The sequence below is a fragment of the Arvicanthis niloticus genome, chromosome 1 (assembly GCF_011762505.2).
Source record: "Arvicanthis niloticus isolate mArvNil1 chromosome 1, mArvNil1.pat.X, whole genome shotgun sequence".
Classification (NCBI taxonomy): Eukaryota; Metazoa; Chordata; class Mammalia; order Rodentia; family Muridae; genus Arvicanthis; species Arvicanthis niloticus.
The window spans coordinates 4,685,886-4,705,014 of NC_047658.1; the positions used below are offsets into that span (position 1 = coordinate 4,685,886).

General features: G+C 53.9%; 1 protein-coding gene across 1 annotated transcript in view; it reads left to right on the top strand.

Annotated features, from left to right (window-relative positions):
• Positions 1–19,129, top strand: part of Megf8 (multiple EGF like domains 8) — a 48,681-nt gene that overhangs the window by 6,923 nt on the left and 22,629 nt on the right. The window contains exons 2-23 of the mRNA XM_034504541.2: positions 1,038–1,201; positions 1,992–2,198; positions 3,056–3,236; positions 3,320–3,408; positions 4,562–4,977; positions 5,395–5,540; positions 5,722–5,844; positions 8,347–8,501; positions 8,745–8,864; positions 9,194–9,338; positions 9,420–9,583; positions 12,357–12,557; positions 12,926–13,126; positions 14,849–15,085; positions 15,701–15,819; positions 15,899–16,030; positions 16,114–16,227; positions 16,448–16,696; positions 17,171–17,370; positions 17,622–17,832; positions 17,923–18,172; positions 18,875–19,007. Coding sequence (XP_034360432.1) covers positions 1,038–1,201; positions 1,992–2,198; positions 3,056–3,236; positions 3,320–3,408; positions 4,562–4,977; positions 5,395–5,540; positions 5,722–5,844; positions 8,347–8,501; positions 8,745–8,864; positions 9,194–9,338; positions 9,420–9,583; positions 12,357–12,557; positions 12,926–13,126; positions 14,849–15,085; positions 15,701–15,819; positions 15,899–16,030; positions 16,114–16,227; positions 16,448–16,696; positions 17,171–17,370; positions 17,622–17,832; positions 17,923–18,172; positions 18,875–19,007 — 3,957 coding nt within the window. The remainder of the gene's footprint in view (positions 1–1,037; positions 1,202–1,991; positions 2,199–3,055; positions 3,237–3,319; positions 3,409–4,561; positions 4,978–5,394; positions 5,541–5,721; positions 5,845–8,346; positions 8,502–8,744; positions 8,865–9,193; positions 9,339–9,419; positions 9,584–12,356; positions 12,558–12,925; positions 13,127–14,848; positions 15,086–15,700; positions 15,820–15,898; positions 16,031–16,113; positions 16,228–16,447; positions 16,697–17,170; positions 17,371–17,621; positions 17,833–17,922; positions 18,173–18,874; positions 19,008–19,129) is intronic.

Genomic DNA, 19,129 nt, shown 5'->3' on the forward strand with positions numbered 1-19,129 from the left:
GCTCTACCACTGAGCCACGCCCCCAGCCCCTCACTGGGGGATTCTAGACAGGGGCTCTACCACTGAGCCACGCCCCCAGCCCCTCACTGGGGGATTCTAGGCAGGGGCTCTACCACTGAGTCATGCCCCAGCGCCTCACTGGGGGATTCTAGGTAGGGGCTCCACCACTGAGCCACGCCCCCAGCCCCTCACTGGGGAATTCTAGGCAGGGGCTCTACCACTGAGTCATGCCCCAGCCCCTCACTGGGGGATTCTAGGCAGGGGCTCTACCACTGAGCCACGCCCTTGGCACTAGCCTGAAGATCTTGGCTCCTTTAATCCCAGTACTCTGGAGGTAGAGGAAGGCAGATCTTTGAGTTTGAGGCCACTCTGGTCTACAGAGTGAGTTCCAGAACAGCCAGCCAGCCAGGGCTACAAAGTGAGACCCTGACTTGAAAAACCAAAAAAAAAAAAAAAAAAAAAAAAAAAAAAAAAAAAAAAAAAAACAAAGAAAGAAAGGAAAAGAAAAAGCTTTTGTCTGAGCTTCATCCACCACAGTATCACTAGATCAGTATCTTCGAGCGAGCGAGCGAGCCTGAGAGGGCAGGTGGCTTGCTCAGGGTCACACAGCTAGTAGTGGCTCAGGAACAGAGCCAAGACTTGAGGACTAATGGCATAGTTTCCTTGTGTGAATATAGCAGCAAAGTAAGTGGCAACAGGAGAGTCTGTGCGTGGATGGGGAGCTGTGTGCTCCAGGGGACCCTCAGTGCTCCGGGATGAGTTCTTTGTTCATAGGGAGGAGCCAGGGTGCTCCCCTGGCTCGCCTGCCCGGGCCTTGGGCTGCTCTCACACTGTTCTATGAGTGCTGGCAAGGGTTTTGTGAGTTTCTACGTGTTGACAGTGGACGTCCAGCCCAACAGCAGAGCTGGGGCTGCACCTCCTCTGGCCAGGAGCTCCCTCACAGAACCCAGAACAAGGTGTGGTGGTTTCTGTGGGTGGGCTTCATGGGTCCTCAGAGAAGGTGCATGTGAGAACCTGGCCTTGTGCTCATTTCCCAGCCCCAAGCCCTCAGCACCGGATCCTGCTGGACTTCCTTTTCCTGGACACGGAGTGCACTTATGACTACCTCTTTGTGTATGATGGTGACTCGCCCCAAGGCCCGCTGCTTGCTAGTCTGAGTGGGAGCACCCGGCCCTCACCTATTGAAGCTTCCTCAGGCAAGGTTAGTGGTGATGGGGTATGAGACCATGGTCTCTGGGTCTCTAGGGAGTGACGGGGGTCCTAGGAGCACATGCCTAGGAAGAAATGAAAAAGATTGGAAGGAAGAGAAAAGGCCAGAAAAGCCAGACAGGGGTATCAGAGAAGACAGTGAAAGGCGGGGAGAGAGAGAGAGTGCTGGGTTTGGTGGCCAAGACCTGTAATCCCTGCTCTTAAGAGTCTAAGGGTTGATTTGAGAGCAGCCTGGGTCCCATACGGAAACCTTGTTCCAAGCAGCAATAGCAACCAGATAGTTCCACAAACACACAGAAAACAGGCACATGAAGGCAGGGTGGAGCATTCACAAACCCCGGGGTTCAATCACCAGCACCCTATAAAATAAGGGTGGTGGTGCACACCCGTAATGCCTGTACTGGGAAAGTGGAGGCAGGAGGATCAGCAATTTCAGGTCCTTTTCAGCTAGTGGATTTGAGGCCAGCCTGGGCTAGATGAGATCCTTTTTAGAAAAAGATTTATGAGTGGTCTATTGGCATGTATACCTTTGTGCCAGAAGAGGGCATCAGATCCAATTATAAATGGTAGTGAGCACCATGTCATGCTGGGAATTGAACTCGGAACCTCTGGAAGAGCAGCCAGTGCTCTTAACTGCTGAGCCATCTCTCCAGATCTCCATGAGATCTTTTTTTAAACAAAAGGAGACAGAGGAAGGCAGTGGGTTGCCCAGGGGTGGTGTACCTGTCCAGATGCAGCCAGATGCAGTCTGCCCAGTGTGTACCCAGCCTCTTTTCTTGTAGATGCTGCTCCACCTCTTCAGTGATGCCAACTACAACCTGCTGGGCTTTAATGCCTCCTTCCGCTTCTCCCTGTGTCCTGGAGGCTGCCAGAACCATGGGCAGTGCAGGTCTCCAGGAGTGTGTGTCTGTGAGCCAGGCTGGGGAGGTCCAGACTGTGGCCGGCAGGAGTGCTCAGCCTACTGTGGCAGCCATGGCACCTGTGCCTCGGTGAGCTGTCTCCCAATGAGTCTCCCTGGGATCCTGATCTATGGGCATACCTGCCATATCTGGCTTAAACAGAGTCTTGTTCCATCCTGACCCTCCCCTCCCTGCTGCTGTGGGAGCAGTCCCCTCTCCTTCCAGGTTCCCCCCACCGCAACACCTCTGACTTCATCCCAACCCCACCTCCACCTGCTCCTCTCCCTTTGGGACCTTACTTCTAGCTCTGTCCTCGTGTCTAGCCAGCCTTTCCCTGGGGGTAATGGCCCCTGTCCTCCTTCAGGCTGAGGTCCTACTCCCACCTGGCTATTCTGTTTGGCTTTGGGTCCCTGTCCTGGTGGTTTTTGAGACAGGGTCTCATTTTGTAACCATGGTGGCCTACTTCTCCCTCAGCCTCCTGAGTGCTGGGGCTACTGGCATGTGTCACCACACCTGCTCCCTGCCGCGACATCTGCCCTTTCAGCCTTGACCTCATACTTCAGCTCTGCACCCCAAACTTGGATCTGTATTTGTTTGATACCCCCCTTGCTTCAGTTTCCCCAATCAGAGCTCATCCAACCCAGGTGGAATGTGGGCTCACTCATGTCCTCTTCTGCCTGTCCTTGCCTTTTCTGTGGGTCTGTCTACCTGTCCTTGCCTTTTCTGTGGGTCTGTCTGCTCGGCCCCACTTCTTTCTCCCCTGGATTGTACCTTTGTGTCTCCTGTTCCTCTTCCTTGTCCCATGCTTGTTCCCTGTTTTCTCTCTGTTTCTTTGAACATTCCCTTCCTGTCTTTCTTCTTCTACCCTGTCTGTCTTGGCTCTGTTTCTTTCTGTGTGTTCTATGACCCATACCTCTGTCTTTGCCTTTTTGTCCCCTTCCTCCTAGACCCTGGGACCATGCCGCTGTGAGCCTGGATTCCTGGGACGAGCCTGTGACCTGCACTTGTGGGAGAACCAGGGGGCTGGTTGGTGGCACAGTGTGAGTGCCGGGGACCCCGCCTTCTCTGCCCGAATTGGGGCAGCTGGTGCCTTCCTGTCCCCGCCAGGGCTGCTGGCTGTCTTTGGAGGTAAGCAGATGGGGAGAAGGTGAGCTTGTCTGGAGACCTGTTAGCCTGTGGCCAGGGTCTGAGAGTGCTCACCTCATCCGCAGGCCAGGACCTTAACAAGGCCCTGGGTGATCTTGTCTTGTACAACTTCTCCACAAACACCTGGGAGTCCTGGGATCTGACGCCTGCTCCGGTATGAACCCTCATCTGCCCTGGCTGGGGACCTGACCACTCTTGGCCCCCATCACCCTGTCACCCCCAGACTGGACAACTGCATCTGGACACCTGTTTCTCCTGTCTCTGTCTTTGCTCACTCTCAGATTCCTTTTCTTGCCCACACCCCTCATCTTTCTAAATGCTATTGTCTTCCCTCTCCCCCCATGTGTCTGTCCTCTCTTCTCTTTCCTTCCCTCTCTTTCTCCTTTCCTCAGCCAGCCTCCCTCTTCCTCTCCCTCCCTTTCTCCCTCCCTCCCTCCTTCTCTTCCTCTCCCATTTTTTTTTCAGATAGGGTCTCAAGACAGCCCAGGGTGGCCTTGAACCCCTGATTTTCCTGCCCCTTCTGTGCTGTTTTTGTGTCCTCTTCCTCTGCCTCTTTTCTCTGACTGATGGCTTGGTGTCCTGTTGCGTACGTCTTGGTCTCCATTCCTCTGGGTTGTTTTTCTTGTTCCCTTCCATTTTTGTCTTTCTGTCCCTCACTCTCTTACTGTGTTTCTCTGTGTCACTATCTCTGTTTTTATTCTCATGTCTAATGTCTGTCTTTCCTTCCGTCTTTCCTTCCTTCTTTCTTTCCTTCCTTATTTTGACTTAAGGATTTAGGCTGATATGGATCTTAGTCTGTAGCCCAGGCTGGCTTGAATTCATGGCAGTCTTCCTGCCTCAGCCTCCCAAGTGTTGAGATTAGAACTGCACGCCACCAGACCAGACCTGGCTTTCTGTCCTTCCTTCCTTCCTTCCTTCCTTCCTTCCTTCCTTCCTTCCTTCCTTCCTTTCTCTCTCTCTCTCCCTCCCTCCCTCCCTCCCTCCCTCCCTCCTTCCCTCCCTCTCTCCCTCCCTCCCTCCCTCCCTCTCTCTCTTTCTTTCTCTTCTTTTTTTTGTCTGCTTGCAGCAGGGTCTCATGTTGCCTAATCTGGTCTCAAGTTCACTACGTGGCCCAGGCTGGCCTTGAACTCTTGATCCTTCTGCCTCTGTATCCCTGCCTCTCAAGTCCTGGAACTCCAGGTCTGTACCTCCCCCGAGTTGGCTTGTCTTCTATTCCCTCTCTGCATATCTGCTTTCCTGTCTTTGCATCTCTCTGCTCTGGCCCTCTCCAGTGTGTCACCATCTGTTTCCTTGTCTCTTTCCCACAGGCCGCCCGTCATTCCCACGTGGCTGTGGCCTGGGCTGGCTTCCTGGTGCTGATGGGTGGTGAGCTGGCCAATGGCTTGCTAACCAATGATGTGTGGGCCTTTAGCCCCCTGGGTGGAGGTCACTGGGAGCTCCTGGCACCACCTGCTTCCAGTTCCTCTGGACCCCCAGGGCTGGCAGGCCATGCAGCTGCTCTGGTGGATGACATCTGGCTGTATGTGTCCGGTGGCCGCACTCAGCATGACCTCTTTTCTTCTGGCCTCTTCCGTTTCCGCCTGGATCACACCAGCAGGGGCTATTGGGAGCAGGTGATCCCAGCAGGTGGGCGGCCTCCTGCTGCCACTGGCCACTCTATGGTGTTCCATGCCCCATCCCGTACTCTGCTGGTCCATGGTGGACACCGGCCTTCCACTGCCCGGTGAGTAACCTGTCTTATACTCTTGTTCCTTGGCCACAGTAGCCCAGGACTCCGTGACCTTAATCTTTAGAAGTCTCTGCTCATTGACAGTTCCTGGACTCAGGTGGTTACCTCTGTCATGGTCCACTTGTTTATGTATCTATTCCCTCACCCTCTTTACACTCTCTCATCCTCTACTCAGGCTCTGACCAGTCCCTTTCCCCTGTACTTCCACCTGTCCACCTGTCCACCCATCCTCCAGCTCTTGTCAGATTATGCAAGATGCCAGACCCTGCTCAGACCTGGGTCCTGCCTACACTGAATGTCTAGCAGGATGGGCTATAGACGTGGTCATGACCAGTCTTAATGCTGGGTAAAGCTAGAGGAGAGGAGGAAGCCCTCCTTGCCCTGGGCCCCTGGCCTGTCTCTTCCCTGTAGGTTTTCTGTGCGGGTGAATTCCACTGAGCTCTTCCACGTGGATCGGCGTGTGTGGACCACGCTGAAGGGCCGGGATGGGCTCCAGGGTCCACGGGAGAGAGCCTTCCACACAGCCAATGTTCTAGGAAACTACATGGTGGTCTATGGTGAGGTGATTCCCTAGATCATGTCTGCCTTCCAGGGGCCCGAGCCTACCCTGAGCTGAAACTAAGCCTGGACATTCCTACCTCCCCCAAGGCTTTCCTGAGCTCACCCAGAGATGAGACTCAGCCTGGGTCTCCTCCCTCTTCCGAGGCTTGCCAGAGATGCCCTTTCCTCTTTTCCCAGGGGGCAATGTGCATACCCATTACCAGGAGGAAAAGTGTTATGAAGATGGTATCTTCTTCTACCACCTTGGCTGCCACCAGTGGGTGTCAGGGGCTGAGCTTGCCCCGCCAGGAACCCCTGAGGGTGAGTTTCCTCTGTGTTCCCTGAGGGCTTTTGAAGATCTCTGAGTTTTAGCAGGAACTGCCTCAGTCATTACCTTGGTGGGCGAGGCATCCTGTTAGAATGGCCTCTAAAGGCAAATCTGGGTGAGGACAAGGTGGGTGACCAGGAAGCAGATGTAGGGACACTGAACCTTGGTTCTACTTTTAATTTTTAAATGCACATGTGTGTGAATGTGTGTGTACATGCGTGCACGTGTGCAGTGTGCACATGTGGAAGCCAGAGGACAACCTCAGGTGTTAGCCTCAGGAATATTGGCCACCTTCCTTGAGTCAGAGTCTCTCACCAACTAGGCTAGTCTGGCTGGCCAGCGAACCCTAGGCTCCTGCTGGCCTTGCCTCTCCAGTGCTGGGATTATGGATGTGCTGCCATGCCTGGCGTTTCTGTGACAGTTCTGGGTCTGGAACTCCAGCCCTAATGCTGTGAGGTAAGCACTTTGCCAGCCGAGCTGTGTTCCCAGCCCCAGAACCTTGGTTCTCCTTAGAAATTTGCCAGTTTGCAGCTGCCCTAAGAAGCAGTGACTTCATGGTCATAATGGACAAGAGGTCGAACCAAGATGGCTACCTTCAAACAGGCATCTACTCAAAACAGCGCCTTCATGCCAGCGCCTTACTCTCTGCACCCATGGGCTGGGGTTCTGATGTGGTTGTGCAGCTGGGCTACTGTGGAAAACAGTTGAATGGATGCGTGACGGGTAAACAGCACAGTGGAGACTTCAACACATTGTCTTCCGCCAGGGTTGTTCTTTTAAAAGTTTTTCGAGTTTTTTTTTCTGGGAGGTGGTACAGAACGCCTTTAATCCCAATCCTCAGGAGGTGGAGGCAGCCAGATTTCTGAGTTCTAGACTAGCTTGATCTATAGAGTGAGTTTCAGAACAGCTAGGGCTATATAGAGAAACTCAGCTCTAAAAACAACAACAATAACAAAAAAAAACCAAGTGATTTTTTTTTCTAGTCTGGGAAGATTGCTTAGTGGTTAAGTTCTTGCTATGTAACATGAAGACTTGAGCTCAGATCCCAAGTACCCATGTAAATGCCAGACATATGTGAAACTCCAGTGTTGGGGGACAGAGAAAGGTGGAGCTTGCTAGCCTGCTATGCTCACCAAAACAAGGAGCTTCAGGCTTAGTGAGAGATTTTTCCTTAAAACATGAAATGGAGAGCCTCCTCCTTCGATCTCCGTATGTGCATACATGGGTGTGTACAACATACACCATATGCCACACACATAAAATAGTAAAGTGAATTAGAAAAGACTGCTGTTTTTTGACAGTTGGTTTCCTAAGACTTGGTAGGCAGAAGCAGGATCTAGAGTCTGCATACAGGACTATATGCAATGACCTATATGCAATGTCTCAAAGTCAAGCAAAAGGGCAGGAGCATGGCTTAGTGGTCAAGCCCTTGCTTAGACTCTATTGAGAGGGGCTGGGGGCGTGGCTCACTGGTGGCACTTGCCTGCATGTGCAAGGCCTTGGATTAGATCTTTAGCATTGCAAAAATACGTGTGTGCATACGTACGTACAAGTTTCTGATTTCTTGGGCTAAGACCCATTCGCTTACAAAGTATAGGGATCAGTAGGCTGTCAGGGAGCCATGTTTCACTTTTTATAAGCAGAAAGGGAGGTTTCTTGGTTTGCTTTTAGTGAAAGCACCAGGCTGGGTTGGATCTAGGTTCTCGGTATGGATGCCTTGGCTACGCCTCTCCCCAGTTCCCAGCTGGGCCCCTCCCTCCTACTTGTTTGCCACTTTCTGTTTGTCTTATTTTGTGTGTGCACCTGTGCACGTGGGCCAAGCCAGAGTGTGTGCCTGTGCACACGGGCCAAGCCAGAGTGTGATCCTATGCACATGGGCCAAGCCAGAGCTCTTGCGGAGAGCCCAACAACCTGCAGGAATCAGTTCTCTCCTTCCACCATGTGTGTCCCAGGGATTGAACTCGGGTTGTCAGACTTGGTGGCAGGTATTTTTACATGATGGACTGGCTCTTTGGCCTCTTGCTTGCTTTTTGTAGATATCACTAACTATTTTGAATTGTGTCTACACACATCATATTCTCAGAGGAGCTGAATTTGAGACCAGCCTGGGGCTACAGATTGATGTCCTCTCTCTCCCTCCTCTCCCCCATTCCTTCTTCCTTACCCCCTCCCTCCCCTCCCACCTCTCTCTGGGCTGGTTCAGCTTAAGGCAAAGAAACCAAGACTTGGCAGAGTTGAGTCTCCTGCCCAAAGCCACACAGCGCATAACTGATGGATTTGAATCCGTGTCTGTCACAGAGATGATGCTTTATTTGAGATGGTTTGTGCAGGGGCACTGGGCCTCTGAGAGAAGTGAGAAAATAAGCAAGGCAGGCCAGGAGGATTTCTTTGGCTAGGTAGGGACTAAAGCAGCAATAAGCTGGCTAGACTGGTGGAAGGGCGGGAGTCAGGAGGGCAGAAGCTGGGGAAGGTCTGATGCGGTGACTGTATTCTAGGCCGAGCAGCGCCTCCTAGTGGTCGTTATTCACATGTGGCAGCTGTTCTTGGTGGCAGTGTCCTGCTGGTGGCTGGGGGATATAGTGGCCGGCCTCGTGGGGACTTGATGGCCTACAAGGTGCCACCCTTCGTGTTTCAGGCGCCTGCCCTGGATGTGAGCACTGAGGAGATGGGGAGGGGGTGGCTGTGGGTGGAGGCAGCATGGTCTCTGCAAATGAGGGGTAATTGGAGAGAAGTGGGCAGAGGACAGGGTTCTCCAGGGCTGAGGGAGGAGTGGGTTGGGGCCCCCAGGGTGCCGAGCATTTGGGGTTAACTGGGCCAGTGACGGGGAGCAAGCCTTGGCAGATGCTCCAGGTCTTGAGAACAGTGTCCTTTCATGTGTTCTGTGTCTCTGCAGTACCACTTGGACTACTGTTCCATGTACACAGACCACAGTGTCTGCTCCCGAGACCCGGAATGTAGCTGGTGTCAGGGTGCTTGCCAAGCTGCACCCCCACCTGGGACTCCCTCAGGAGCTGTGAGTGACTACCCTGGGCCATCCATCCACTAGCACAGAGGCCTGCCTTTAACTCCCCCTGCCTAAGTGGTCAGCCACCCAAGATCCTTGTTCCTGCCTCCTGACTATCACCAACCCAAGAGCCTATACCTCTCCTAACACCCGAGTTTCTTTGAATTTAGGACCCTGTCCCTGGATCCCTGAGCCCTTGTTCTTGAGTTCCTGTAGACCAACCCTGCTGTTTCCTGATGGCCACTAGGCTGCCCCTCCCTAGACCATGTATCCACAGCTCTTCTCAGATCTCCTGAGTCCCAGAAGACAGTGTACGTTGACTTGACTCTTCCTTCCAGTGTCCAGCGGCCAGCTGCCTGGGCCTAGGCCGCCTACTAAGTGACTGCCAAGCATGCCTGGCCTTCAGCAGCCCCACAGCTCCTCCCCGGGGACCTGGCGCCCTAGGTTGGTGTGTGCACAACGAGAGCTGCCTTCCTCGGCCTGGTGAGTGGCAAGCAGCTGTGGGGGAGGGGCCCAGAATACCTTATACTGACCCTCTAGCCTCCCATACCCCTGTCCTCTCAGAGCAGGCCCGTTGCCGAGGGGAACAGATCTCAGGCACCGTGGGCTGGTGGGGGCCAGCACCTGTCTTCGTCACCTCCCTGGAGGCTTGTGTCACTCAGAGCTTCCTCCCTGGCCTGCACCTGCTCACCTTCCAGCAGCCACCCAACGCCTCGCAGCCTGACAAGGTAGGGGCCAGATGGACCTGGGGATGGAGTAGACACTTACAGACCTAGGGGTGTTTCTTTTCAAATGGGTCTTTCTTGGGGACAATACTGGGATGGAACCTGGGGCTTTGTGCATGGTAAGTGTGCATGCTTCCCGGCCCCCAAGCCGAGCTGCACCCTAGCCCTCACTGGGAGTCTCCAGGCTCAACTGCTCAGTTAGAGTTAGACAGGGTTCTTTTACTTCCTATGTTGAGACAGGGTCTCCTAAGGTTGCCCAGGCTTGTCTAGAAACCAGACTATTCCAAACAGACCTCACATTTATCTTTCTTCATGGCCTCCCCTGTAGGCGAAACGGTAATCCCATGCCATGAGGCCCTACAAAAACAATGTTTTTTTAGTGCCTTCTGAGTGAAATAACACAAATCAAAAGACTGGAGAACAAGCTGGGTGTGGTGTCACACACCTTTAATCCCAGCACTTGGCAGTCAGAGGCAGGTGGAGCTGTGTGTGTTTGAGCTCAGCCTGATCTACACAGTTCCAAGACACCCAGAGCTATATAGACAAACCTCCTCTCAAAACAAACAAACAAAACAAACCAGAAATGATTGTAGAACAATATTTTTGTCATTCCTAGATCAAGTCTAGATTTATGTACCAACTGCCCCGTCTCCTTCTCCATGAACCCTTGGCCATGGGTTTGCCAGCTGTGGGCATTTCATGTAAATGGAGTCAGGTAATCTGTGCCCACTGTGTCCAGCTTCTTTCACTTAGCACAGTGTCTTCAGGGCTCCTTCCTGCTATAAGTTCACTTGGAAATAGATTTCAAGCTGGATGTGGTAGAGCATCTCTGTGATCCCAGCACTCGGGAGGCTAAAGTAGGAGAGGAGAAGCTTGAAATCCAAGTCACCCTGTACTATATTGAGACTGTCTCAGAAACAAACAAAAAAATCCAAAGAGGTTCATTGCACCGTGATGGAGAAGGCATGGTGGCCGGGGTGTGAGGCAGCCTGGAACAGAGAGGTGAATCCTGGCGCTCAGCTTACTTTCCTGGCTTTATTCTGGTATCACATTACACATGGGTCTTCCCACTTCAGTCCACTGAGTCTAGCAATTCCCTCACATACTAGCTCATAGGTTTGTCTAGAAGTGATTCTGAATCTCATCCAGCTGACAGTCAAGTTAACCAGCACAGTAAACTTGGCAACTCTCCTGCCTCTGCCTCCCTATTACTGGTAGTAAAAGCATGTGCACCACACTCAGCCTACTTTTTCTCAGTATAGCCAAGCATGCTTTTGAGTGACAGAACGTAGGGAATACTTTTGCTCTTTTCATTAGTTGGTACTGGTTTTGAGACAAGAGTCTTGATGTATTGCCCAGGCTGGTGCTGATAGCCTAGGCTCAAGTGGTCCTCCCTTGTCTGCCTCCTGGGTAACTGACCCTGTAAAGCACACGTTCCTCTGTGCCCCTCTTCTCTCTCTGAAACAGGCTCTTTCGGAGAGCCTCGAGGCAGGCCTTGAACTTGCTTTGCAGCTGAGACTGGCCTTAGATTCCCAACGTGCCTTCTTCTATCTCCCGAGTACCCGAATTACAAGCCTCTGCCTCTGTACCATCCTGCCCTTATTTTGAAAAGTTATATAATACTCCATTTACATTTAAATGTTATACTGCTGTGTATTTATTTAGTTACTTATTTTTTGAGATAAGGTTTGCTATGTAGCCCAGGCTGGCCTCAATCCTGCATAAGCCTCCCCAGTGTTGGGTTTCTTATTTTGAGACAGGGTCTCCTAAGGGTCAACAAGTCCGGGTCCTGTAAGTTACATAAACAGTGTCTAGTGATGAATACTTGGGTTGTTCTTTTGTTATTACAGAATCACTCTCTAGCAAGCAAATAAATCTTGTGCTGTGTGATCGTTGGTACTCTTGGGCCTAGCTTTTGAAGGGCATGCTGGGAAAGAAGGGAGCTGCGGACAAAGATGCCAAAGGCTCCAGTTTTTAAGCTTAAAAGACATTTTTTTTTGTTTGCTTGCTTTTTTTTTTTTTTTTGAGACAGAGTTCTCTGTGTAGCATTGGCTGTCCTGGAACTTCTGTAGACCAGTCTGGCCTCAAATTCACAGCTAACTGTCTCTTTCTGCCTCTCACATGCTAGTATTTTTTTTTAAAAAAGATTTATTTTATTTATATAAGTACACTCTAGCTGTCTTCAGACACACCAGAAGAGGGCATCAGATCCCATTACAGATGGTTGTGAGTCACCATGTGGTTGCTGGGAATTGAACTCAGGACCTCTGGAAGAGCAGTCAGTGCCCTTAACCACTGAGCCATCTCTCTAGCCCTCATGTGCCAGTAATAAGGGTGTGTGCCACCATACCTGGCTAGTTTTGAAGCATTTACATGCATTATTAGTGTATGTGTACATGTAGACCTGAGGACAGCATGGTGGAACTGTCTGTCTTCTGCCTTATGGAGGTTCTGGGGCTGAACTCAGGTCTCCATGCATGGCAGGCACCTTTGTCCTCGAGACATCTTGCTGGCCTCTCAGTCTTCTGAGTTTTACTATGACCTGAAGATGAGGTTGGGTTGGGCCCCAGGTTTATATTCTCTGAATTCGGTCCCTAGAGGGATGATGGGCAAGTTGCCTTAATTCAGTCTCGTCTCAGTGTCTCATTTGGTGAAGTCAGTTTGGCCGTCCTGTCTCCTCTGGTTCTGGCATGGCCTGAGAGTGTATACTTAGGGACAGTCCATTCACAAGCAGAGAGGAACTTATACACATATATCCCGTCTCCGGATGGCACAGGTTTCCATTGTTCGAAGTACAACTATCACCTTGACACCCAGCCCAGAGACAGATGTGTCCCTAGTCTACCGAGGCTTCATCCACCCCCTGCTGCCAGGAGGACCAGGTGGCCCTGGGGCTGAAGACGTGGCTGTGTGGGCTCGGGCCCAGCGCCTCCATGTCCTGGCCCGAATGGCCAGAGGCCCAGACACTGAGAACATGGTGAGGGATTCTAGAACATTCTGAGGTGATTTTTGGTAAATATGGGAGTGTTATTCAGGGCGTCTGTGGTTCTGGGGTTAGTGGGGAACATTCAGACATGGGACTTATCCTTAAAGAAGAAGAGGCTGTGGGTTTTCAACTATGAGCAGACATCGGAGGAATTGTGGGTAGGGTGAGAAAGGTTTGAGTGACAAGTGAGATTTCCCTAAGGAGAATGGTCATGAGGAAGGGTGGCAGTTTCACAAAGTCCAAGAACCCCTGAGGCCCTCTTCCTTCTGGGATGGAACTAGGTTTTTTGGAGGGACTGAGAATATAAAGAAGGCCACCGGAGAGTTCTGAGGTCCTGTCTGTTGCTCACCCCACTGCAGGAGGAGGTGGGACGCTGGGTGGCTCAGCAAGAGAAGGAGACACGGCGTCTGCAGCGCCCTGGCTCTGATCGCCTCTTCCCATTGCCCGGGCGAGGCAACAAGTATGCGGTGGAAATCCGAGGCCAGCTCAATGGCTCGGCAGGCCCTGGGCATAGTGAGCTCACCCTCCTGTGGGATCGGACTGGAGTGCCGGGTGGCAGTGTGAGTGTCTAGCCTCCAACTCTATTCCTAGGCTTTTTGGTCTCAGATCCTTTCAGCTTTCCAAGTTCTAAGCATGACAAAATTTTAAGTCACTTGATTCTGACTTCAGCTTTGGACCTCACCTTGAACCCACCAGACCTTGATAAGATTTCCATATTCTTTTCTGGAACATGCTAGGATGGAACCCAGGGCCTTGTGCATTCTGAGCCACGCCCCCAGCCCCTCACTGGGGGATTCTAGGCAGGGGCTCTACCGCTGAGCCACGCCCCCAGCCCCTCACTGGGGGATTCTAGGCAGGGGCTCTACCACTGAGCCACGCCCCCAGCCCCTCACTGGGGGATTCTAGGCAGGGGCTCTACCACTGAGCCACGCCCCCAGCCCCTCACTGGGGGATTCTAGGCAGGGGCTCTACCACTGAGCCACGCCCCCAGCCCCTCACTGGGGGACTCTAGGCAGGGGCTCTACCACTGAGCCACGCCCCCAGCCCCTCACTGGGGGATTCTAGGCAGGGGCTCTACCACTGAGCCACGCCCCCAGCCCCTCACTGGGGGATTCTAGGCAGGGGTTCTACCACTGAGCCACGCCCCCAGTCCCTCACTGGGGGATTCTAGGCAGGGGCTCTACCACTGAGCCATGCCCCCAGCCCCTCACTGGGGGATTCTAGGCAGGGGCTCTACCACTAAGCCACGCCCCCAGCCCCTCACTGGGGGATTCTAGGCAGGGGTTCTACCACTGAGCCACGCCCCCAGCCCCTCCCTGAGGATTCTAGGCAGGGGCTCTACCACTGAGCCACGCCCCCAGCCCCTCACTGGGGGATTCTAGGCAGGGGCTCTACCACTGAGCCACGCCCCCAGCCCCTCACTGGGGGATTCTAGGCAGGGGCTCTACCACTAAGCCACGCCCCCAGCCCCTCACTGGGGGATTCTAGGCAGGGGTTCTACCACTGAGCCACGCCCCCAGCCCCTCACTGGGGGATTCTAGGCAGAGGCTCTACCATTGAGCCACGCCCCCAGCCCCTCACTGGGGGATTCTAGGCAGGGGCTCTACCACTGAGCCACGCCCCCAGCCCCTCACTGGGGGATTCTAGGCAGGGGCTCTACCACTGAGCCATGCCCCCAGCCCCTCCCTGAGGATCCTAGACAGGGGCTCTACCACTGAGCCACGCCCCCAGCCCCTCACTGGGGATTCTAGGCAGGGGTTCTACCACTGAGCCACGCCCCCAGCCCCTCACTGGGGGATTCTAGGCAGGGGCTCTACCACTGAGCCACGCCCCCAGCCCCTCACTGGGGGATTCTAGGCAGGGGCTCTACCACTGAGCCACGCCTCCAGCCCCTCACTGGGGGATTCTAGGCAGGGGCTCTACCACTGAGCCACGCCCCCAGCCCCTCACTGGGGGATTCTAGGCAGGGTCTCAACCCCCAAGTTCCTTCTCCCTTAACCTTTCACTTACGGATTCTAGGCAAGTGCTTTACCCCTGAGCTATACCTAATCCATACCTATATTCTGTTTTCTGTCCATATCTGATTTCTCCTCCTTTGACTCCTGCTCTGTATGTTTTGACCTCTGGTCTCTAGTGTCTTTCAGACTGTGGCCCCTTTCCTGTGATGATTTCCTGAATCCCCATTGTATCTGTCATGCTGTCTATAAACCTTTAGCTGCAGTCCTCATCTCCAATTGACTCTGCCCCCGAGACCTAACTCCTGTCCTACATGCCTGCCCTAGGAGATCTCCTTCTTCTTCCTGGAGCCCTACCGCTCTTCGGCCTGCACCTCCTACTCTTCCTGTCTGGGCTGCCTGGCTGATCAGGGCTGTGGCTGGTGCCTCAACAGTGCCACCTGTCACCTGCGTCAGGGCGGGGCCCACTGTGAGGATGATGGGAGCGGCGAGTCCCTGCTGGTGCTGGTGCCTGCACTCTGTCCACTCTGTGAGGAGCATCGTGACTGCCACGCCTGCACCCAGGTGTCTACTGAACCCCTGGAGGGAGTAGGGTATTCCATGAAGGAGGCAGATTGTCAGGCCTGCTAGCTCCTGCTGGTGCCACCCCTCTTCCTCTGCTCAGTGCCTGTTTCTGGGCAGAGTTTGTTACAGTGACGCGCAGGGGAGCCATCATTCAGCCCCAAGCAGAACCATGTTTCACTGGCGTCAGATCCATCCCCTTTCTTTCTGATGCTCAGTCTTGCCACATAGCCTGGGCTGGCCTCCAACTCATGAGCTACTTCTGCTTCATCCTCCCAAGTGCTGGGACCACTGCCATGTGGCCCGAGGTCAGGCTTCCAACTGGGCTTTGTGTAGGCTCCTGTGTAGTGCCTGAGGCTGGGAAAGTAAGTGCCTATTTGCCCTTCTCTGGATCCAAAGGATTTTAAATCCGCCTGCCCCTCATTCCTGACAGAACTACTATTGTTCAAACGGGTGAGGGTGAGAGCTAGGTAGACGGCTGGTGGCTGTGTCTGAAGTGGGCTGCAGGGCAGCAAGCACTGGGATGAGGTGGTTGCCAGTAGCCTAGGGGCAGGAGGGCAAGGCAACTGGGTTTGGGCAGGTGACGGGCTGAGTTCTGACCTTGCCCTCCTACCCCAGGACCCCTTCTGTGAGTGGCATCAGAGCACCAACCGCAAAGGTGATGCAGCATGCAGCCGGCGAGGCCGGGGCCGAGGTGCTCTGAAGAACCCAGAAGAATGCCCTCCACTCTGTAGCCAGTGAGCCCTGCTGCGTTCGGGATGGGGTGGGTATGCATGGGGGTGGGCCGGAGTGACCTGGCCTTGCTCTTACCCCTAGACGCCTAACCTGCGAGGACTGTCTGGCCAACTCTAGCCAGTGTGCCTGGTGCCAGTCCACTCACACCTGCTTTCTGTTTGCTGCCTACCTGGCCCGGTACCCACACGGGGGCTGCCGTGGCTGGGACGACAGGTATACTCCAGCCCTGGGTAATGACATGGGGTTCCTGGCTAGGGCGTGCCCTGGGCACTGACCCACAACTTATCACTCTGCAGTGTCCACTCAGAGCCACGGTGCAGGAGCTGTGGTGGATTTTTGACTTGTCACGAGTGTTTACAGAGCCATGAGTGTGGTTGGTGTGGCAACGAAGACAACCCCACTCTGGGACGGTGAGGTCTTGGCTGGTTTGGTGGGCCTCCTGACTCTCCCTGTTTCTCTGCCCTGTTGCCCTGTCCTCTACTCTGTGACTGCCTTCTGCTTCCTCACCACCATCGACAGTCAGCCCGCTACCTTCTCTGTCTCTTCTGCCTGTCCCCATCTCTGTCACTGTTTCCCTGGCTGTCTCCTGTTTCTATATTGTGAAGTATACTTTGATCTCTTACCCCACAGGTGCCTACAAGGGGACTTCTCTGGACCCCTGGGTGGGGGGAACTGCTCCCTGTGGGTGGGAGAGGGCCTGGGGCTGCCTGTGGCTCTCCCTGCCCGCTGGGCTTATGCCCGCTGTCCAGATGTGGATGAATGTCGCCTGGGCCTGGCAAGGTGTCACCCACGGGCAACCTGCCTGAACACACCTCTCAGCTATGAGTGCCATTGCCAGCGTGGCTACCAGGGTGATGGCATCACACACTGTAACCGCACGTGAGTGACATGTGGGTTGCCATGGAAATGTTGCCTCAGGGCTGGAGCTCAAGCTAGAAGAAGTGATCATAGTGTTGGGCTCTCACTAGAACCAATGTCCCCAGTTAGCATGGGATTCTCATCTTGCAGACAAGGACCTCAGTGGAAGGACAGGGTGCCCAAGGTAACCCTAGTAACCATAGAAACAGGATACTTCTGGATGGTGGGCCATAGCCTTCAGAATTGCCATGGAGATAGATAGAAGAGGACCTAGTTGGAAGGGGGTTTTCACAGTGGTGCTATGTGGTTTCTATGGAGACAGGTATCACCTCGTGTTAGAGGGTTGCCTTGGAAACACGCTTACTTGCACAGCACAGGACCATTGAAAGAGGCAGCCAGTTGTGAGAGTGTTGCAGTGGGTGGAGACAGTAGGGTGCTCTGACAACTCTGGGTCCACCCAGCCCTTTTCCCCTCTTCGTCTGCATGGTCCTTCAGGTGCCTGGAGGACTGTGGCCATGGTGTGTGTAGCGGTCCCCCGGACTTCACTTGTGTGTGTGACCTGGGTTGGACCTCAGATCTGCCCCCACCCACGCCTGCCCCAGGACCCCCTGCCCCTCGCTGCTCTCGGGACTGTGGCTGCAACTTTCATAGTCACTGCCGCAGGCGGGGACCTGGCTACTGCGATGAGTGCCAGGGTAAGTCACCTGCTCTGAGCCTCATGGCCAGCCTTGCGGGGACTCCCCGCCCCAGTCCCTGCTCCTGTCCCATCTCTCTATCTTGACCTCAAGCCCCTCTGTTGGGGCTCACTCTCTCTTTTCTGGCCTAAGGCTAGTTTGACTCTTGGAAGCAGCTTGGGAGGGGGTCTGTAATTAACTGAGTCAGGTGGTCTGGGCCCCTTTCTGTCCTTGCTCCTGACTTTGTATCCTGCTTGCTGGGACCTCCACAGACTGGACATGGGGGGAACACTGTGAACGGTGCCGGCCTGGCAGCTTTGGCAACGCAACTGGCTCTGGTGGTTGCCGACCCTGCCAGTGTAATGGGCACGGAGACCCACGTCGAGGCCACTGTGACAACCTCAGTGGGCTCTGCTTCTGCCAGGACCATACTGAGGGTGCCCACTGTCAGATTTGTTCTCCAGGATACTATGGGGACCCACGGTAAGTAAAGAACATGTGGGGCTTGGCAGAGAAGGGACCCTGTGGGGTAAGACAGAGGGGTCTGACACTGTCTTTCATTTCTTTCTGCAGAGCTGGTGGCTCCTGCTTCCGGGAGTGTGGGGGTCGTGCCCTCCTTACCAACGTGTCGTCAGTGGCTCTGGGCTCCCGCCGCTTTGGGGGACTTCTGCCTCCAGGTGGTGGGGCAGCAAAAGCTGGGCCCGGCCTGTCCTACTGTGTGTGGGTTGTCTCGGCCACCGAAGCGCTGCAGCCCTGTGCTCCTGGGACCCTCTGTCCCCCACTCACCCTTACCTTCTCTCCAGACAGCAGCACCCCTTGCACAGTGAGCACCCAGGGGTCTAGCACTCGGTGTATAAGCCAGAACCATGTCCCTTCCCAATCTGGATTCCCTAAATAGATCCCGACCCCCATGTCACTGGTTTGTTTGTTTGATCCTACATGTCTAAAACCGTTGGTCAGCTCATCCAGCCCCTTGTTCTAGGTTCTCAGATCCTCCCGTTTCTCAGCCCTTTTCCTGTTTCCTGAGCTCCTGCCTCTTATTCTTCTGATCCTCAGGCACCTCCTCCCAGACCAGGCATGGTTGCTTCTTAGACTCTATGTGCACTTTGATTCATTAGTAGTGGGTTCCACTACTAAACTACTACTGTGCATTTAGAAAGAGGTTTGGTGCCAGAGTGCATGGTTTATTAGCTGTGTCTGCTTTGGACATGGGACGGGAGCCTTGGTGCTGTGAACTTAATGATGTACACCACGTTTAGATAGCCCATCCTACAGTCAGGTTGCCTGCCCCTGCTCCGTGTCTGGCTCTGGCTCTCTCTGTCTCTGTCTCTCTGGCTCTCTGTCTCTCTCTGTCTCTCTCTGTCTCTGTCTCTGTCTCTCTCTCTCTCTCTCTCTTTCTGGTACTGCCTCATTGTCCCATGTAGCTGAGATCTGAGGGACATTCCCCACACTCTGTTCTCTCCCTTTAAAGCCCTGGTCTCCCAGACTCCAAGCAGATCCCAAACTTTAACTCTGTTCTTTTCAGCTGAGCTACGTTCTGGCTTTTGATGGATTCCCACGCTTCCTGGACACTGGTGTCGTGCAGTCAGACCGGAGCCTCATAGCTGCCTTCTGTGGGCAGCGGCGGGACAGACCTCTTACTGTGCAGGCTTTATCCGGTATGGGAGCCTGGGCTTCTCCTCATCCTGCATGTTTGGGGTGGGATCCAGGAGAGGCTCTGTCTCTCCTGCTGACCTGACCTCCAGTCCTCACTGGCAGATTTTAGATAAACATTCTCTCT